This window comes from Zonotrichia leucophrys, chromosome 11, assembly GCF_028769735.1.
Source record: "Zonotrichia leucophrys gambelii isolate GWCS_2022_RI chromosome 11, RI_Zleu_2.0, whole genome shotgun sequence".
Lineage (NCBI taxonomy): Eukaryota > Metazoa > Chordata > Aves > Passeriformes > Passerellidae > Zonotrichia > Zonotrichia leucophrys.
The window spans coordinates 8,798,022-8,816,916 of record NC_088181.1 but is presented as its reverse complement, the minus strand read 5'-3'; the positions used below and the strand labels follow the sequence as shown (position 1 = coordinate 8,816,916).

The following is an 18,895-nucleotide window of genomic DNA, read 5'->3' as shown; positions in this document are numbered from 1 at the left end:
TGACTGACAACACCGTGACAGACTGGGAACTGCGCGTGGGCAGTTACAGTTTTCCCCTCAATCCTAACTCAACATTGTTACAGTGCACTGACTTCTGGCCTCGGCTAAGCTCTGCCTGCCTTATCACTTCATCGGTTAATAACTCCTATAGCAATAAAATAAAACAACCACACAAATGAGCAAAATAAACACCCTTGTGGCTAATAGCAGGTTGTATGTAAGCCCGATAACAGAGTACGACGGCTACTAAGAGCAAAGGAGCAGCACGCCCAGAGGTTTGTTGTGTTTAACACCCACCCCGTGAGGGTAGGACGGGACTCGCAGTTGCCAACCCGCCCCTGCCCGAGCCAGCTCCGCTCGGAGTCACCCCAGCTCCTGCCGAGGCGAGGCCCCCCATGCATCCACCCCGCGGGCTGGGCACCCGCAAGGACCGCAAGGACCCCCGGCTGCAGCGCAGCAGAACCGTCCCGTCCGGAGAGCCCCGCCAGTACCACAGCGAGCCCAGCGAGCCCGGGCCCGGTACCGTCCGGCCGCACTAAAGCCGCAGTGAGCGCGGCCGGGCACCGTGAGGGGCAGCGCCGCTGCTCCCGGCCCGGCCAGGGCGGAGGTGAAGTGACAGCCGGCGGGGAGCGCTCCACGCCGCGGCGGAGGCCGAGGCCGCCCCAGAGACGAGGGGCAGCGAGCGCCGCCCCGCCGGCGCCCCAGAGCCTGAGGGAGCCGCGGGCTCCCGGCCCGTCCCGCCCGCCCCGTGCTCACCGCGCCGCCGCCGCCGCCCGGCCCGCCGCCATCTTGAGCGCTGTTTACCGGCGCGCTCTCGCGAGAGCGGCGCGGGCCGCGCTGCGCAGGCGTGGGCGGGGCCGGCCCGGGAGCGCTCAGGGGGAGGAGGCGCGGGGGGGGTCCCGCTCTCCACAGGGAATGGCGCCGGCAGCCGCGGCCGGGGGACCGAGAGCAGGCTGCGCTTAAACCCTTACACAAACTAAATGTATGGCTTTAAGGCCCCTTCGCTAGCGAGCGGAAGGCGTTGTTGGCAACACAAGCTTTACCCCGCACAACTGAAGCAAACGGCTTTGAGGGGAGCTGAGGTTGGCGTCAGCCGTGGACAGAGCCCTGTGATGGGTCCCTGACCCTGGTACCTCCCAGCTGTTCCCCGTCTTCTCCACAACTTCATAGCTGTCGCTGTGAATGGCTTGATTTTTCTGGGGTCCCGTTTCTGATGGAGTTGGACGAGTCTCAAATTCTCTCAACGTTACAAATGGACATCATGTAGCACTATGTGAGGGACTGTCACTTATGACAGAAATAACAGTGTATCTGCTCCTGCCCTATTATCGCAATGTGAAAGTGAGTAGAGATTAACATCAGGAACATCAGCGCTCTCTCATAAAGGAAAGCAGCAGAGGAGCTATTTTAATACAAGGATACAGAGAGGATCCAGACTTCTGTTGTCTAGGTTACGTAGCTTGCTTAACAAGGTATGGATAAGTTACAGTAAGTCCTCCAAGGTCCATTAAACATTGTTGCAGCACTCATCAGAATTGTCTCGTGGGACATCGAGCCACTCCTATTTCGCTTTGGCTGCCAGACCTTGCTAGCGTACAATTCTGCTCAAGTACACAGCAAACCATGCCCACATCCACTCCGGCAGGCACTCGCCCAGCGTCCACTGAGGTGAGGCACAGGGAGAAAAGGGAACAGAAAAAAAGAAAATGACAGAAAGGGACAGAGTAAGATTCCATTAAAATAAACAATTTCTCAAATCACTACTGAAGCAAAGCAAAATGTGATAGAATATCATCAACTAAGCCTTAAATTCAGCCCCTTGAAGCACACATACTCAGCTGTTTCAGATGTAGCACTCACAGCTGAGCAGTTCTGCAAATAAATACTGAATCTTGACCTGATTAAGTTCACAACAGCCATTCTGTCCACTTCCATTAATTGCCACATTTTGCCAGAATGCATCCTGTCTCTTTTATTCCTTTTGGACTAATCCCCATTTCTTCATTTCCATCTAGTCAACCCAATGCCATAGGAAGCCACTCAGTAGGATACATGAGATGTGACCAACATGAAAAAAACTGCATGATAAAGTGTGCCCCAAAAATCAAAACCCTAACAAATGGAGGAAAATACAGAGTTTTTCCTGCTATTATTCCATCCTCCCTACCCACCCTTTCCCAAAGCACAAATATGCTCAATATGTTAAGACTGAAAAAAGCTATTTCTGTTTACAAAGACAGTGAAACAATTGCCCAGTCAGCAACACCCCAAGAGAAATGAGATACTCTGTTTTTCAGTAAAAACTTGTCACTTTCCCATTTCTGCTACACATTTCAAGGGAGAATTGGATTCATTCTCTGATCTTAAAGTAAGCATGCCCAAGCATACGTTTATAAAGCAGAACTACTGGGAAAATAACAAAGCCTTAAAGTCTACAATATATATTACACTTTTGCAGAATGAGAAGTTTTCATTCAGCCTCCTAAGAAAGTAAACAGCTGACTTACTTCTACTGACAAACATGAAATAGTTTCATGAATTCCATTACCTGTATTGCATGCTTCCAGTAACCAGTAGTCCTTATGGATAACCCAAGAGTAGAAACAGCATGACTTGCATATTCTTCAGCAGTAGGAAAAAAAATAGATCTCTTTGACATAATGCTGCTGAATGATACCATTTTGGTAGCAATAATGAATGGTGTTAGACTCTGAACAAAAATTCCTTTAGAGGCACACTCATAATGTAGTGCTCTACTGAAATAGTCCAAGTAGCTCTAGAAAAACAAAAGCAGAAAGACACTTTTTTTTTCTTTTTTTTCTTAAACAATGAAATCTCATGACAAAGTTTTATTAAAATTACAGAAAAGTTTTAACATATTTTTTGCACCAGCTTTAATAAATATTAATAGTATAAAATATGATTTTCTGAAGTATTATCAACTCTTCTCTGTGTTATTTGCTATAAACCTGCCACGGTACAATAACTTGCAGGACAAAGTGACTGCTTATCACAATCTGACAATTTCTGCTTAAGAATAATACAAAAACATTTATTTTATCTAAAACACCTTATCTGGTCTGGGGGCATTGCAAGGATACTCTACAGACAGCTCTACCTACTACTGTCAGAAGAAAAAAAATGAAGTCCCATTCTTTAATACATTTACAGATGAATTTTGCATTCATTCTCCAGAAGCCAGGTTAGCTGTTTCCTGGGACTCTCTGAGGCAAAATGATTCATTAACATGTATCTGCATTAGCCCCTTTAGCTCATTTTACTTTTACAGAACAAGAAAAGCACATGGCTGGTAACTGGGACTGCTGGAATCAGACTGAAAAATGAGCCTGGCTCAGTCTTATCAGGGCAGCAACACTGATGCCTTCCCTGCTGTGCCACACAGCCAGTTCTCCCTTAGAAAGAGCATTTTAGACTCAGCTTGTGAGCAGATATCTTGCTGCTTCCAACCAGCCTTGCAAAAGGTTTTCCCAACAGTTTGTTGGGAAAGCATCTTGTACAAACTCTCTTACAGCTGCTTTAGGAAAATTAAGCAACCACTTCAAGCATTGTTCATTGTTAGCACACAAAGAGGCTTAGGATGTTACAGCAGCCTGTTCTCACTTGTGTTCAGAGGCCAGGCTTAAAGCTGGATTGCTGACCTAGCATATGGATTAATTACCTCAGCTAAATCAAAAAACTTTGGAACATTTGTGATTCTTCTTTCTCATTCAAGCCTTTTAATTGTTTTAATTCAGAGTGCAGTTCTACAAACACTTGACAAAATCAAAGGGGCAGATACTCTGCACAGAACCAGTAACTGGAAGCCAGTTTCCACACTGAAGGAAGTCTGCAAGGAGTTTTACACCTTGGGGTTTTAAGAGCTGGCTTTGCTCCAAGCTAAAGGAAATAAAAGAGCTATGTCAGGAGCAAGGCTACAACAGAGGGCAGCCACAGACAGCTGGGAGCAATAACCACTTGTGTTTAGACATTGGATCTAGGTGAGATCCTTCACAATCCCAGCTGCTTTTGTGGATTCAGCAGCATGCCATGCAGGGTAAATTCACCATCACCATGAGCATTCATTCTTCCAGCATCAGCCAGCTGCCCAGTCCTATTCATTACTGCTTGGATCTCTTCAGGAAGGACAATTATGGGGGAGCTCTTTTCACTTGTCCCCAAATATGCCACAACACTCCTTGGTATTACATGATTTGGCCACGCTCTGTGTCACAGTGGTGGCTTGAGCATGAGTATAGCCCTTTCTGCTACTAAATATTGGTATGCAAGACTTGAGGTATGTGCACAGTTCAGCTGGAGAGAGATTAAATTCTTGACCCTTTCAACAGGGCCCACAGAATTGCTTCTCTGCTTTGTGCATCTGAGAAAGGCAACATTTCTCCTAGAACGACTGTTATGCTACACTTCACACAAAATCCAAGAGCACTGACTGGTTCAAAGCCCAGTACTGGTGAGGATGGAGAGTTTCCTGCATAACACATGTATCATTCACCTCCAAAATTTAAGCAAACCCCTAGAAACATTCAAGTATTTTGACATCCTTGCTGAATGTGTTTCCAGTGCATGCCATTTAACACTACAGCCCAACTTACTTTAGAGGCTCCATAGACTGTGAGCATCGGTGTTGGCTGACAACAGGATGCTGAAGAAAGGTTCACAATTGCCCCTTTCCTCTTCTTTACCATGCCTGGCAGCACAATATGTGTCATCATGGTAGCAGAAGCAATATTTACATGGATCAAGTCCCATAGCAAATCCTCAGACAGATTAGTAAAATAGTCTGGGTGGTCATAAAGTATTCCCACATTATTCACCAAAATCCCAATTTCTCTGTCTTTCAGAGCCTCCTCAATGGTTGGGTAAAGCTCACGCCCCTTGCTGAAATCAGCTACTATGAAATCTGTTTCCACTTTATAGGTTTCAGATATGCTCCTGGAGACAGCCTGCAGCTTCTCTTTGCTTCTGCTGACTAAGATGATGTTGACACCACGCTTTGCCAGCTCTTCAGCATAAGCCTTCCCAATACCATCTGTGCTACCTGCAAGAGAAAACAGCAATAGAACACACAAGTGAAAAACTGAGCAACACCAGCCTTCTTTCTCTCTTGACAGTTCTTTCAATTGTAGCTTTATTCCTTTTTCTGAGATCATGTGGCACTAAATATATTGAATTCAAAGACGCAACAGTAAAGACAACACTGTCAACCATCTTCTGCAATTCCCCTCATAAAAGTTTTATATTTTCCATGACAACAAGAGAGAGCTCAAAGGAGAACCTTAATGAAAGGCAGGGATGTCAGAGGTAGAGGACTCAAACCTTGCTGAAGAACTAGGGCACATATGAATACCCCACAGCAAAAAGAGGATCTTGTCTACATTCCTGTCTACACTGGCAGCTGATCAAGAGGTACCTTGCAAATTTGGGCAACAATTGCTGTGATTCTTTCTCAGCAGTCCATCAACTCACTTAGCTTGCCCATCTCCTGAAGAATTCATTTATAAAGGCAATAAACAACAGCCACTGCTCAGGCAGATTAACCTGCAATCAGAGACCATACAGGCTCCAGCCTGTGATATAAAGCTCACCCAGCGTCACAAGCCACCAAGTTTCACAGTACTGGCACAGTATGTTACATTGTTACATAAACACAAGGAAATTCACCATCTCTTACCCGTGACCACCGCCCACTTCCCGTACTTCTTGACCAGATCAACCTCCCCACTCAGCCTTGGAATCACGTGCAGCCTGAGCGCACTGTAAGTGTCCAAGGCCAGCGACACAACCTTTCTGACTGTGTACCAAGCTCCAACAATAGCCAGGGCTTCTACATAGACACTGCAGGAGCGACTGATTTCTCGGTACAAGAGGGAGAATCGATCCACTGCAGCCATGGTGATCACAAGCCTGAAAAAGAAAAAAGACACAGGCAATTAAAATTGCCTCCTGACCCATGTAAACTTTTCAGACTGTATGGATAATTTTGAGATACAGCATTTTACAGTTTGAGCACTGTTTTGATGCAGAAAAACCACAAGTCAGTGTGCTAAAATTTGGGTGTCACCTATCACCAACCTCACTGGTATCGGTACTGTTTATTCCTTTTCCTAGGGTTGAGCTATTAATCAGTTATACTGCAACAACAATGATCAACGATTCTGTAAATAAAACAATTAAAGCAGAAACTGAACAAGTGAAAACCAATGTTGGAAGATGAAAAGTTACCTACAAGAGAAGCAAGGATAACCAGCACGGGAGAGCTGAGACACAAAGAAACACCAGGCTCTTTCAAGGACAAACAGCTACATAGAGACAAAGCAGGCTCACAGACAGCGCGTCAGTGCCCAGCGCGCTCAAAAGCACCGCATCTGCCGCTGTCCCTGAGCCACGGCACGGTGCAGCGCATCACGCACACCGCGCTGGCTGTGCCTCACGCTTTCACTACTTAATACGTATTTTAACCAAACACAAATCCGTCCTCTCCTCGGCAGCACCGGACGCACCTCCCGGCACCGCCACACCCCGTCCGCCCCTCGCCCAGGGCGGACAGCGGGCTCCGGGCGCGCCGTCTCCGCGCGGCCCCAGCGAGCTGGCCCGGCCCGAGGCCCCTCGCCCAGCCCCGGCTCTGAATGACCCGGCCCGGAGCCCTCCCTGGCGCGGGCTGTCTCGGCCGGACCCACCCCCGGCACGGCCCTGACCCGCCGGCGCCTCACCCGCGATGCCGGGCCGGGCCCGCCGCGCTGCCCGCACCCGCTGCCGCCTGCGCCGCGCGGGGCCGCCGGGAGCGGCCGCGGGGCCTTGTGGGGCTGCGCGCGGCGTCGCCATGGCCACGGCTGAGGCGGCAGCCGTGGCTCGAGCTCTGCTCCGTCCCTCGCCTGCCGCCGGCTAAAGCCTGCGGACATTTTGTCTGAAAAAGGCAGAGCGTAAATCGCCCACCGGCTCGGGGGTGTTAGAATGCAGCCGGCGCCCGCTGGAGACCCGGACAGCGGCCGCACAGAGGAGGTCCCGGCGCCTGAGGCGTCGGAGGCGCCGTTGGGCGAGCCCGGGAGCGGAGGTGCCCACACGGAGCGTGAGGGCAGCGCTGTGAGCACAGGTGAGCCCCTCCGGCTCTCCCCAGCACACAGAGCCTGCACATCACGGCTGCTCACACTGATCTGGATGCAAATGCGAGTGTGTGCCTCCTGCCAGCAAAGTCACTGGAAATCCTGACATAACTGAAGCACACTCACTCAATTCCTGCCTTCCTATGGTCTTTTTTTCCTTTTCCGACATTTCTTTACTTTCCTGTTGCTGGAGAAGTATTTCTCCCAGTGTTGCAATCACACAGCCAGCCTGAGCTCTAAGTCACAAGGCACAGGCTGGGCCAGGGACCACAGCGGGTCCCTGGTCCGAGCTCCCATCCCAGAGCTCAGGGCACAGGGCTGTGTCCGATGGCTCCGGAACATCTCCAGGCAGGGACACTCCATGCTCTGTCCGGGCAAACAGCTCCAGTGCATGCTCACCTGCACTGTAAAGTTCTTCCCTATGTTCAGGTGGAACTCCCTGTACTTCAGTTTCAGCCCATGCCTCTTGTGTTACTAAACATGTCCAATTATTATGTTTTAATTACAGTCGTATTTAAGTAAACTGTTACAATCATCTTGTTAGCACTTTCTCTATGAACTACAAGAGCAAGTAGAAGGTACAGGGCAAATATCTGAAGAGACAAATAGTGAAATTTGAATTAATCAAAGGCAGTGTAAAGACACCTTCCAAGGAGTGCAAAAGGGTAAATTTGTAGAATAGCTAGACCAACAGTGCTTGGGATGACTGATACCATTGCTGAAGTCTCTTTACAATAAACTCAAATTGGTGTTGATTAAATGTAATATATATTAAATGTCTAACACCATCAGAACATTGGTATCAGTACTTTATTGTGACTGTACATTATAAGAATATTAAGAATAATGGGTACTATCCAGCTTTCTGATTTAAAAAAAATGCAGATTTCAATTGCTACTATTTATTTTATGATGCTGTGTAAGAAAGTTAAGTTTCATTAAAAATCTCAGCAGAAATCTTGGTTAAAACACTCTTAAAATTCACATTCAAGTGCTCTTCAGTATTTCTTTGAAGCAATTGGCAACATGACACATTTTCCCCACCCTTGCTGTTAAATTGCAATTCATTTTCTTATTTAAAAAGATGATAAAACTCAAGAGAAAGAAGTCAACGGTACGTCCAGAGCAGATCAAGAGAATGAACAAAAATCAGATAGTGATCAGAAGTCTGGGACCAGCTCATCCAGCCAAAAGACAGTAGAAAAGAGAGGCTCTGTAAGGTAATACATTGTTTGTGGATGTGTTGGCATCACCAGGAGTTTTGCTATTCTGTGTGTTGATCTCAGTTTTGGAGAACAGTTTTGAAGATGAACTTGAGAATAATGGATAAATCAGGTATTAGGGATATTTCCAGCATCTGGACAGATGTTTGGGGTTTATGGCCACTACTATACTGCTAACTATAGAAACTAAATTCTAACCACATGATGAAGTCATTTAATGGATCTGTAGAAAATTGTGCAAACTCCTGTGGAAGTCATGTGCCAGTAGATTTAACCATTTCTCTGCCTCAGTTCAGACAAAGCATTCTGTTAATTCCTAGTGGCATTCCCAGCCATCCAACAGCTCTATATCAAAACTTTCCTGACTGCTGTTTTGGAGTCAGCTTTTCAATAAAATGTTGGGTTGATTACCATTGATTTTTCTAGTCTGAGAAAAACAGTGCATTTGGCTCTGCCACCAAAGGTCCTGTACCAAAGGAGCAAGGAACAGGGGAAAGAATTGGAGAGGAAGCTACATTGGAACCAAAAGCTAACATAAAATCATGCTGCCCTTTTCCAAGAAGATGAACTCTCTAATTCCCTGCCCATTTTCCTATAAACCCTCCTTTTTTAGCAGAAGGGCCCGGTAACTCACCTCAAAGGTAGAAATGAAAAGCCACACTAAAAAAACCCAGCTTGTTTTTGTGGGTTTTTTAAAATATAATTTTGAAAGCTGTAGCTATTTGTCTGTCATGAAAGAAATGTTAATTGTATTGCAATGGAATCTGTAAAGAAACCAAAGATCTCAGAATGTGCACTGAAATACATTTTTTATTTTGCTTCTGCTTCCTGTACTGCTTTAGGATGACAAAAAAGATTCTGCTGGACATCTGTAAGCAGCAGAAATTATACTGGACCCCATACTTAAATGATACACTGTACTTGCATTATAAAGGTAAGATGTGGACATGGCTGCCTAGCTTGATCATTCCAAGTAGCATTTTAGCAGAGAATCTACTTCATGGCTCACTGGAGTAAGGTATCGAGTCATTCTTCTAAATTAGAACACAATTTTATGTAATACTGGATTTGGGAAACAAAATGAGTCAATATGAAGGTAGGAAAGTAAACTGTACATCTAACTTGCTTTGTGGAGCCATCCACAGGATCAGTAGGAATCAAGGGACATATTTTTGGGTTTTTTTACTGAAACAGGAGCCTCTGAGAAATGTAAATTAAAATACTGGTCTTGATTTGCACTCAGAGGAAAATATACATATTTTTCCTTAAATGGTTTGTATAAAAAGCTTTTTCCACCTTTTGGAACTTTTTTACTGCCAAATAAAAACGGTCAAGAAGAAAATAAACAGTAAATACTTGCTGCATGTTTGAAACACTACTGAAAGAAAAAAAAATGTTAGAATGAACATTACTCATCCTCTGGTGATCTCTGAGCAGGTTTTTGCATGATGCAGTTACCTGGCCCTAGTTAGCCTAAGAATTCTTCTGGATAATTAGGATATGCTACCTTCTACATTCAGCCTTGGTTTTGCTATGTGTTATTTAGCATCTAAAGGGCTGCTGAGATACAGACCAGAATAGGTACAAACCTGGTTTTGTCCTTTATGGGCCACAAACAGTACCAGGGATTCAGTGGAAATACTGCAGTGACTTCAGTACCAGTCTTCTCTCAGGCTGTTTCAGCAGCTCTGGTTTTTCCTATATTTTTTTTCTATAATTTTCTCATCCAAAGAGCCATTTTCAGCCAATGCCATTTCATTTTAAAACATCTTTTTTTTGTTCTGCAGGATTTGACCGACTGGAGAATCTTGAAGAATATACAGGACTGAAATGTTTGTGGCTGCAATGCAATGGCTTAAGAAAAATTGAGAATTTGGAGGCTCAGACAGAGTTGCGTTCCCTCTACCTGCAACTCAATTTAATTGAGAAAATTGAAAACCTTGAACCCTTACAAAAGCTGGATTCCCTCAATATCAGTAACAATTACATCAGGACCATTGAAAATCTCTGTAAGAACTGTTGCTGCAAGGTTTTAGCCTCTGGCAAGCCCATATTTCCTAAGTTCTGACTAAGCTTTTGTTAGTGGCACGAGTTTCAAAGGATTTTTAATTTGTGTTAGAATTTTGCACAACATCCATAGCAAAGCCCACAGGGCTTCTGTGGAGGAATAAAACCTATGTTGAGAAACAGAAAATACTACTACAGAAAACCTACTTTCACATGGATACCTAGGATAATTAAGTAGTTTTTCCTCACTTCTTAATACCATCTCAGTACTTATCTGTGTTGCAGACAGGCTGACAATCCAGTTTTCACCATTTACCTTACAGTTTAGATGTGCTTTGGCAGTTGCAGACACGATCACTAAATCTTTTATATCTGCTAAAAGATTGATTCTGTCTTCAGCTATTGTATTTCTGTACAGAACTACTTGCATATACTTGAGAATTTTGAAACACAAGCTCTTGCTTTTGTGTAACTGTTTAGTTTGAAATGTGAATTTTAAAAAACTACCACCCTAAAACCAAGCACCTATTTTTTTCCTGGGGTGAAGAAAGCAGCTTTGGAGGCCTTGTCAAAAAGTATATATAGCAGAATAACAAATCTGGAAAAAAGCTCCAAATTCAATATAAACTATTGGTTTGACAATGCAGTTTTCTACTTGCTCATAAAGCCCTTTGTGAAGTGACAACTCTTACCTTTCCTTGCATTGTCTTGTTCTTGTCTGGCAGCTTGTCTGAAAGTCCTGCAGACTCTGCAGATCGCTCACAACAAGTTACAGACAGTGGAAGACATCCAGCACTTGCAGGAATGCCCAAGTATTTCTGTTCTTGATCTCTCCCACAACAAACTAAGTGATCCAAGTATTGTAGCTATCCTGGAGACCATGCCCAATCTGGTAAGCCAAAAATAGCTGAGGGTTTGTGTTTGTGTTGGGTGAACCCCATCAAGTGGCTTTGTTGGGTAGTTCAGTGCACAGTAGGTATCAGTCTAAAAGAAACACTATTAAACATTGGTTTGTTTCTGGTAGATCACCTGTAACACCTTGGATGTTTTATTCATTTCTTGCTTTTGAAATGACAGAGGAAGTGCATATCCAGGCTGGGGTTTTTGCTACTCAAGCTTAAAAATGGTTTCCCTTGTTTCTCTAGCATGTGCTGAATTTGATGGGAAATGAGGTGATAAGGAAAATTGCTAACTATAGAAAAACACTCACTGTTCGACTAAAACAGCTGACTTATCTGGATGACAGACCAGTTTTCCCAAAGGACAGGTAAGAAACACAGCCATCTTTCCACAGCTATAAGAATCAGGTGCTAACAATCACTCATCCATTTTTGGTCAATACTGTCATGGAAGGAAGATTGACCAGTATAATTTATTAAAAGTGGATGACTTTGAGGAGAAGAGTATTGTACTACAGAGTTCTACATCTAACATACCTAGAAAAAAGCAGTGTATTTTTTCTCCTGATTTCAACAGAACCTGAGCAGGTGTCTGGAACAGCTGAGCCAAGATCAGACCAATCTCTGGTGATGTAATCAGCAATCAGCATTTGGATATCTCTGTTTCTTTTGTGAGATAAATGTATATCCCTGTTGCATAAGATATTGTCACTGCTATCTGCTTTTTTCTCTTGCAGCTATTTTGTGCTGTTGCAAACTCTTTTAAACTTCTTTCTCATTGCAAAGGTGGGCTTTTATAGCTGTATTACAGTGAGCCTTTGTGTTTTCATTAGAGCCTGTGCAGAAGCCTGGGCTGTTGGAGGGCTTGAAGCTGAGAAAGCAGAAATGGAAAAATGGGAAACCAGAGAGAGAAAAAAAATCCAAGATAGCATTGATGCTTTAGCAGCAATTAGGGAAAGAGCACAGGAAAAGAGGAAACAAAAGAGCATGGAAGGAGTTGCAACAGATACCCAAGAAGGTTTGTGCTTACTGTTTTGGAAGATGTCTGTGACCACTTCAATTTGAATGTGCAGAGGAGTCTTTATCTGATACATCTTTGGATTGACTACCAACTAAAATTTTTTTTCAAGTAAGTGGATTGCACAAAGGAGAGGTTAACCAGCATTTGTTGCTGATCCATCAAAATCCTCAAGGATGTATTTAAATATGTAGTCACTTGTGAGCCTTTTCAAAGTATTAGAAATGCCAGACATTTATTATTTAAGCATTTTCTCTAGGTGATTTTTTTTTTTTTGTGGGGAACTTCTGTTTGCTGGGGAGTTGAGATGGCAAAACAGCATTGCTGCAGTCTTGGGAGGACTACTCATCCATGGATAGCTGCTCAAAGTAGGAGCTTTTGATGCACATTCTAGCCTATTGCAGTAGTGTTTGGAAATTTAAAATGAGCAGTGGCAGGTTAGCTCAGCAATTTTTATGAAATTATTTCTTCTGTAGGAGTATCTGCAAATTCAGTAGATGTTGATGGAAATTCTAATACATCAGAAACTTCAAATAGATCAGAAGAAGAAGCAGCTCAAGAAAAGACTGAGAAATTTAAAAATGAGGGGTTTGATTCTTGTGATGAAGTGATAACAATTCTACCAAATAGAGAAGATAGCAGAGATTTCACATCTGGAAATATGCCTGGTGAAGGTCAAGAGGATGCACAGGAACCAGACTCTGACAAATGTGCAGATGTCAAGCAGGAGGCAGATGGTAATGTACACAGGGAAGAGCCAAAGCAAACTGAGCCTGCAGAGATGATGAGCCAGCCTCTCTTAGTGGAGCACTGCCTCTGCTGTGGCTCAGGCCAACTAACTCATACATAAAAACATTCCATTAGATTTCCACAGTGACAAGGTGAAATCAAGCAATACTGGGTAAAATATTCTTTAAATACAATAAATAGTAAATTTCTGAAGGCTTAACCTGCACCTTCTGCAACTTAAAGGTGGAACTCCACTTCTCAAACACGCCAGGTTTAGTGAAAGGCCAGGAGAGTTTACAGACTTCCCTTGCTCCCACACAAACTGGGCAGTCTCTGCCACCAGAAGCTGGTCATCACTCTAGAGGAGTTTTGTACCTTCACACATGGAGAAATGCTTTTATAGATTTGTGGAACACATTATTGCAAAATGCAAATATTAATTTATACAAAGAAGAGAGACCCAGACTATAAAAGAAAAACCAAGCTTTGGATTGAGCTGTGAATTCTGCAGTGGTAGCCAGTCCCCAGCAGTCTGGTTCTGCAGTGCTTGCAATGTAGACATTTTTTATTCCATTAGTTCTCTGCAACTGATATTGATTATTCTGCAGATCTACCAGGACAGGAGGCAGCTACTGACCAGGCTGAGCTTCCCGAGAGGGAGAAGGAATATGCTGAAATTGAACAGTTCAAACTGGAGACGCTGGCAGCACTTTCTCTTGATGTATGTATTGGATTCAGACTTGGAGAAGTTCACATGTGTATATTGTCTTTTACAAGTTAATTCTTGTAACATTCTGGCTAATAAAACTGTATGGGCAGGTTTTTAATAGGTCTGCTGTTAGGAAAAATAAAAAGAAAGAATAACCCAAAAAGTAAAGCTGCAGGGGTATTCTCTCCAGTGGAGCATTTATGAAGAATGCTTCCAAAGTTTATTTTGTCCTTAAATTGTTTATCCTATAAATCCTTTTGTCCTGTAAATCACCTAAAGTTGACCTTCTATCTCTGTGATCTCTCTGGAGAAGCTAATGAGGGCCCTCATTTAAAAACAGAAAATGCAGTGAAAAGAATCTAGTAGACACATTTGTCCTCTTAATCAAAACTTAAATGAAATATGCAGTTGAAAATGTGAACTATTTCAGAAGAACCATAGGGAAGAAATAGCAGCCCCATCATTGTAAATGTTACCCAGCAGTATTAGATACTATAAATTTATTCTCAAAATAGAACTCTGATGTCTGTTTCCAGGAAGAGCAGAATGTACATTATTCAGATATATAATAAGTGTTTCACATTTGTAGCATGGTCTTCTATTATCTAAAATGTCTATCTGATAAACATTTAAATATGTTTACCACATTTAACCATGAGGAGGACATAGATACCACTGAAAAATACAAACTCACTTCAAAGGAGAATTGTTCAACGTGTCCTAATTAGGACACTGCTGATAAACTGACAGTGTCACACTGTGATATAATCAGCAATAAAAGCTTCTGAACTTCTGCCTTCCCAGAGCCCTAATACACTCTGTGATACCCTGTATATTGTTAACTGCTGGCAGAAAAGCCTCATATCTCAGCCATGCTCTTAATTTCCCAGGCAAAAATTCCATGTTATTGTAGGGCTCTGCCCCCTGCTTCACTAGAGGGTGTGCTGCTGCCTCCCTCTGTTTAGCTGGTTTTAATCATAGGTTTAAAACAGGCAGTGGAGAGAAGGGGCAGCAATTAAAGTATGCACAATATTATTATTAAAAGTAAAAGATCTTACAGTGTCTGAAGTAAATATGTAGTGACACTGTAGGTGCCCACAATGTGAAGATCTCCTTGATTCAGTGTTGGTTTTTCCCTTGATGCTCTGTGGCACCATAGGAAGATCCTGTGCACAAACTTCAAGGCACTATAAAAGTAACTCTTAAGCACACATCTGTGGGGTTTTAGAGATGTAAAAAGTGGGACTGTTTTAATTCTACAGAAGGAAAACCAAACCCAAATCACACACCAATACACATTTCAGTGTTCTGTGCTACTTGTTCTCCAACATTTAGTGACAGAAAGAGCCCCTCCCAAGAGCCTGCAGTACTTACCCTAGTGCAGATATTCCAAAGAACCTGAGTGCTGACATTGCAGGGAATGGCTGGGGAGAGGCCAAGGTGAGAGGCTCTGGAGCAGCAGCACTGTCCTTGTTCATATCCTGAGTCTCCAATGGTCTCAGGGGGAATATAAGGGAGCAGAGTGGAGGAGAATTTCAGTGGGTGGTTGTGACATCCCTGTGTCAAGCAGAAACAAGCTCCTGTTGCTGCACATGCCTTGGCTGTGTGGGAATCACATTCCCACATACCTGGACTGGGTTATCTAGTACTTGGTCTGCAAATGCACCTGATGACTGAAACAAGACCTATTGCATCTCCCTGTTGACATCAAACTCCACATTAGTCTCAGATCTTAATTTGTACATTTTTAATGCAATTTTTATAAAACTCTGTGACTTCAGGACATGCTGCACTAGCTGCAACCAGATCAGGAAGGAGAAATTTCCTTTCTTGATTTTAATTGTGTAATAATCTTCACCACACAAGACAGTACAGATGTCTTGATGCTACCATGCTTAGCAGCCTGCTACAAAGTCATGAAGTGCTAAAAATATCTAAAAGCAAAAGGAAATGCTTATCCCAGTATTGACCTACAGTTAAAAAAAATTCAGAAAGGTATTAGTTTCTACCTGTAATTTTGCATTCCCACCTTCTGTGTTTCATGTCAACAAATGCTAGTTGTCTGAGGTAATATTTTCTTGTGGAAAGCTGAAATCAGACCTGTCTGAGGAAGAACAGTTCTCAGCAAGTTTGCAGTTCTGTGTCTTAATTATGAGGCATTCACAGTAAAACATTGGTTTATTAGGTGTATTTAGGTTAACAGAGTTTGCTTGATATGCAGTTTCAGGATATGGATTTGGCACTTACCCATAGAGATGGGTTGCAATTGGGATTAAGTCTATTGAATAGACAGGAAACAGCTAAGAGAATAAACCATGTTTGCTTTTAAAATCCTGGTAATGCCTCACTCTTTATCCTGTTTTCTTTCATAATCACGCAGCACAGTAGAAAACAGCATTGTCTGACATTTGAGCTATTGCTTTCCCATTTGCTATTTCTGGAGAGAGATGAATTTTCCCTTTCCCACAGGTGCTTAACAGCAAACTGTGCCTGTGAGGGGATGGAGGGGGGTCCTGCTGGCTGGGGCCTCACACCCTGAGCCCTGCTTTGGAGGAGTTGTCCAATGAGCCAGAGATGTCATTTGGTCACAGTAGCTCCTCTCACTGACTATTGATCTGTGATTGTTTTCAGGATCTGCCTGATTTAGAAGATGTAGTTGTAAGTGAGTTTCCCCCAGAGGATGATATCTTTGTTCAAAAGGTAATATTTTCATTAAATCCAGCAATGAAACTTCCCTAAACACATTTACAAAGGTTTTGCAAAATGAGGATAATCCAAGCTGTGAAATGCTGGTTTGGGAGGTGCAATCACGTACAAATTTACAAACAAAAAGGGATGGTTTCATCAGTTCATATCTACATGAAAACCTTCCTTTGTTTAAATCTGACTTTTTTCTATTCTTGTCTAGCAAAAATAGAATAAAAACTTATGATCAGTAATGCAACAGTTACATAAGTTTAATTTCTTAATAGGATGTAGTGTTATACTAGAGATTATACTGTACCAGTAATAATATGGTGAAAATTGCCTGCTGCTGAATAAAATCTGACTTTTCAACTGAAATCACAGAGAAATTGAAATTCCTCCTCTCTACTGCAGGCTGGTCCTTGTCCACCTTAGAGTTTTGCTCTGCTCAAACTAATCTTTTAGGCACAAGCCTAAAAAGAAGAGAAAAAAGAGGACAACAAAGTTTAAAAGCACAGTTTTGATTTTCATGCTGATCACAGAATCATACTGGCCTTGCTGGAGACAGAGGCTGGTACAGGACATGCTCTTACAAGTCTTTCCAAGATAATGCCAACTTTCCTACAGCCATCATAAGGCATGGAATTGATTTGCCCTTTTGATCACAGACTCATAACAGGGTTGCAAAATGTTTTGGCTAACAAAGCCTCCAATTAAAAGAAGGCAAGGTAAGAGGATTAGGGAAGGAGGATGTGTTGGCAGCTGTCCTGCTCCAAAGGCTGAACACTTCTCAGATGAAGCAGATGAAGATTTTGCTCAGGTTCCTCTGGAGTAAAATATTAGAACAGAGCCCACACACTGCTCTTTTTATGAACTGTTAATTAGTTTATGGTCAGTTCATTGGTGATGCCTGAGAAATTGCTAATCTAAGATTCATTCACAAAGCAGCAGAGTATATATTAAGCATCTATTTCGTATATTTTAAGAGAACAGCACATTAAAGCTGATAACTGTTACATGGATCCAAGAGATATTTACCCTTCCTTTGGCTTTTATATCTAAGAATAATATTTAATTACATTTCTACCTTTACAGCAGGACTATCACCCAAAGATTGAAATAATTTCTGAAGTGACAAATGACAGCAATTCTGCATTAGAGGAAAACAATAAAAGCATGATGGAGAATTCAGTAGAAGAAGTTCCAACAGCAATTTTTTCAAATGTATGTCAGAACCATAAAGAGCATGAAAAGGAGCACTTAAGACCCCTTCTCCAAAGCTTGTTTACAGAGCCTGATAATTCAGAGGGATACCTGGAGACCAAAGATCAAGAGGTAGCCCCTTTGAAACCCTTGATAGAAGAGGTAATCCCTGAGCCCAAGGATCATCTGCTGCTGTCACCAGACTGTCACCAACCACATGACCCCAGCTCATGGGAAGAGGATGGTAAGATTACAGGGACAGTATTAATCACAGAAAAAACAGGGTTTGGCACAGACACACTAAGGATCTGTTCAGCTCCTGTTGAAGGCTGTTAGTTACAATCACCACTCCCTTTTATTTATGTGGGAATCCTAATAAATTAGGAATTAAAATGTTTTCTTTTTTTACAGAGAATTTCTTACTGATTTTCATTTAAATGATTTTAAAAATTGGGCTCTGTATTTCTTTTTTCAGTATTAAGACCACAAGTGAGTTTCATTTGCCCTTTGCTTTTGTGCTTTTAACAGGGAATGGCAATGATAGAGAAGCACAGGGCCTGGCTGAGGGGGAAGGATGTTCTCATAAAGCACAAGCTGACAAGGATGATGAGAGTGGATTGGATTGATCACTTAGAAAAACCAGACCAAATCTGGATGGAGCACAGTGTGGAAATATTCCCAAAGTATGGAGGCTGGCAGTGGGACCATTTGTTAAAACTGATCTAACACTGTGATATCAAAACTCACTGCCCTTGGCTCCAGCTCCTCAGGGCAGCTGCCTGGTCACTGCTTTGAAAATTACTGTTTTGAGGTTATATTCCAGTCTTGTGTTATTTGTGCCTTTGCATCCTTCTAGAAATGCCTTAGTTCCATGTTTATATGTCAGAGTTTCATTACAGATGTAGTTTCAAGCATAATTCAGTGTTTCATTTGACTAAATAAAAATTCTATTTGTAATCACATGTATTTTCACTTGGTGTTTTATATTTTAAGTCCATACCAGTGTGCATCATAGCAGATGGACTCCAATGGCAAATGAGATTGCTTCTTGATGGGATATTTTACTGATCTAATATTCCTTGACATTATGATTGTTTATGCCTAAAAAGATGCAGAAATAGCATCCATGCACAGAAAATCTGGTTTTACCTTTTAGGGCATCTGTAATGAAACATACACTTTTATCTGCTGCTTTTATTGTTTTTCATTGAGATGTGTCTCAGGATCTGTGTTTTGAGTATAGCCAAGTTTAGGTGAATGTATTTTTTCATATTTCTATACATCTGTGATGATTTGTAATAAAT

The 18,895-nt window shown here is 42.6% G+C and overlaps 2 protein-coding genes across 7 annotated transcripts; one reads left to right on the top strand and one right to left on the bottom strand.

The window, feature by feature from the left end:
• Positions 1 to 1,374: 1,374 nt before the first annotated feature.
• HSDL1 (hydroxysteroid dehydrogenase like 1) lies at positions 1,375 to 6,859 on the bottom strand. 3 transcript variants are annotated; one of them, XM_064722780.1, is made up of 5 exons: positions 6,729 to 6,859; positions 5,690 to 5,922; positions 4,611 to 5,056; positions 2,549 to 2,776; positions 1,375 to 1,663 (listed from the first exon to the last, which is right to left on the bottom strand). In XM_064722780.1, exons 2-5 carry the CDS (start codon positions 5,907 to 5,909, stop codon positions 1,589 to 1,591), a joined length of 969 nt encoding a protein of 322 aa, XP_064578850.1. In that variant the 5' UTR covers positions 5,910 to 5,922; positions 6,729 to 6,859; the 3' UTR covers positions 1,375 to 1,588. The 3 variants fall into 3 exon arrangements, with proteins under 3 accessions (XP_064578850.1, XP_064578852.1, XP_064578851.1); XM_064722782.1 differs by lacking the exon at positions 6,729 to 6,859 and adding an exon at positions 6,241 to 6,542; XM_064722781.1 differs by lacking the exon at positions 6,729 to 6,859 and adding an exon at positions 6,245 to 6,542.
• Positions 6,836 to 18,867, top strand: DNAAF1 (dynein axonemal assembly factor 1). 4 transcript variants are annotated; one of them, XM_064722777.1, is made up of 12 exons: positions 6,836 to 7,108; positions 8,203 to 8,338; positions 9,184 to 9,275; positions 10,129 to 10,350; positions 11,074 to 11,240; positions 11,494 to 11,615; positions 12,081 to 12,265; positions 12,742 to 13,002; positions 13,603 to 13,715; positions 16,335 to 16,403; positions 17,487 to 17,835; positions 18,120 to 18,867. In XM_064722777.1, exons 1-12 carry the CDS (start codon positions 6,970 to 6,972, stop codon positions 18,215 to 18,217), a joined length of 1,953 nt encoding a protein of 650 aa, XP_064578847.1. In that variant the 5' UTR covers positions 6,836 to 6,969; the 3' UTR covers positions 18,218 to 18,867. The 4 variants fall into 4 exon arrangements, with proteins under 4 accessions (XP_064578847.1, XP_064578845.1, XP_064578848.1 ...); XM_064722775.1 differs by having other exon boundaries at positions 17,484 to 17,835; XM_064722778.1 differs by lacking the exon at positions 12,742 to 13,002 and having other exon boundaries at positions 17,484 to 17,835.
• The last annotated feature ends 28 nt before the right edge of the window (positions 18,868 to 18,895 follow it).

Coding starts and splice junctions, on each gene's coding strand:
- HSDL1 (XM_064722780.1), bottom strand. CDS start 5,909: ATGGCTGCAGTGGATCGATTCTCCCTCTTGTACCGAGAAATCAGTCGC. Junction 5,057..5,689: donor GAAGTGGGCGGTGGTCACGG/GTAAGAGATGGT, acceptor TTTCTCTTGCAG/GTAGCACAGATGGTATTGGG. Junction 1,664..2,548: donor ACTGGAAGCATGCAATACAG/GTAATGGAATTC, acceptor GCCTCACCTCAG/TGGACGCTGGGCGAGTGCCT.
- DNAAF1 (XM_064722775.1), top strand. CDS start 6,970: ATGCAGCCGGCGCCCGCTGGAGACCCGGACAGCGGCCGCACAGAGGAG. Junction 7,109..8,202: donor GGGCAGCGCTGTGAGCACAG/GTGAGCCCCTCC, acceptor TTATTTAAAAAG/ATGATAAAACTCAAGAGAAA. Junction 16,404..17,483: donor ATGATATCTTTGTTCAAAAG/GTAATATTTTCA, acceptor CTACCTTTACAG/CAGGACTATCACCCAAAGAT.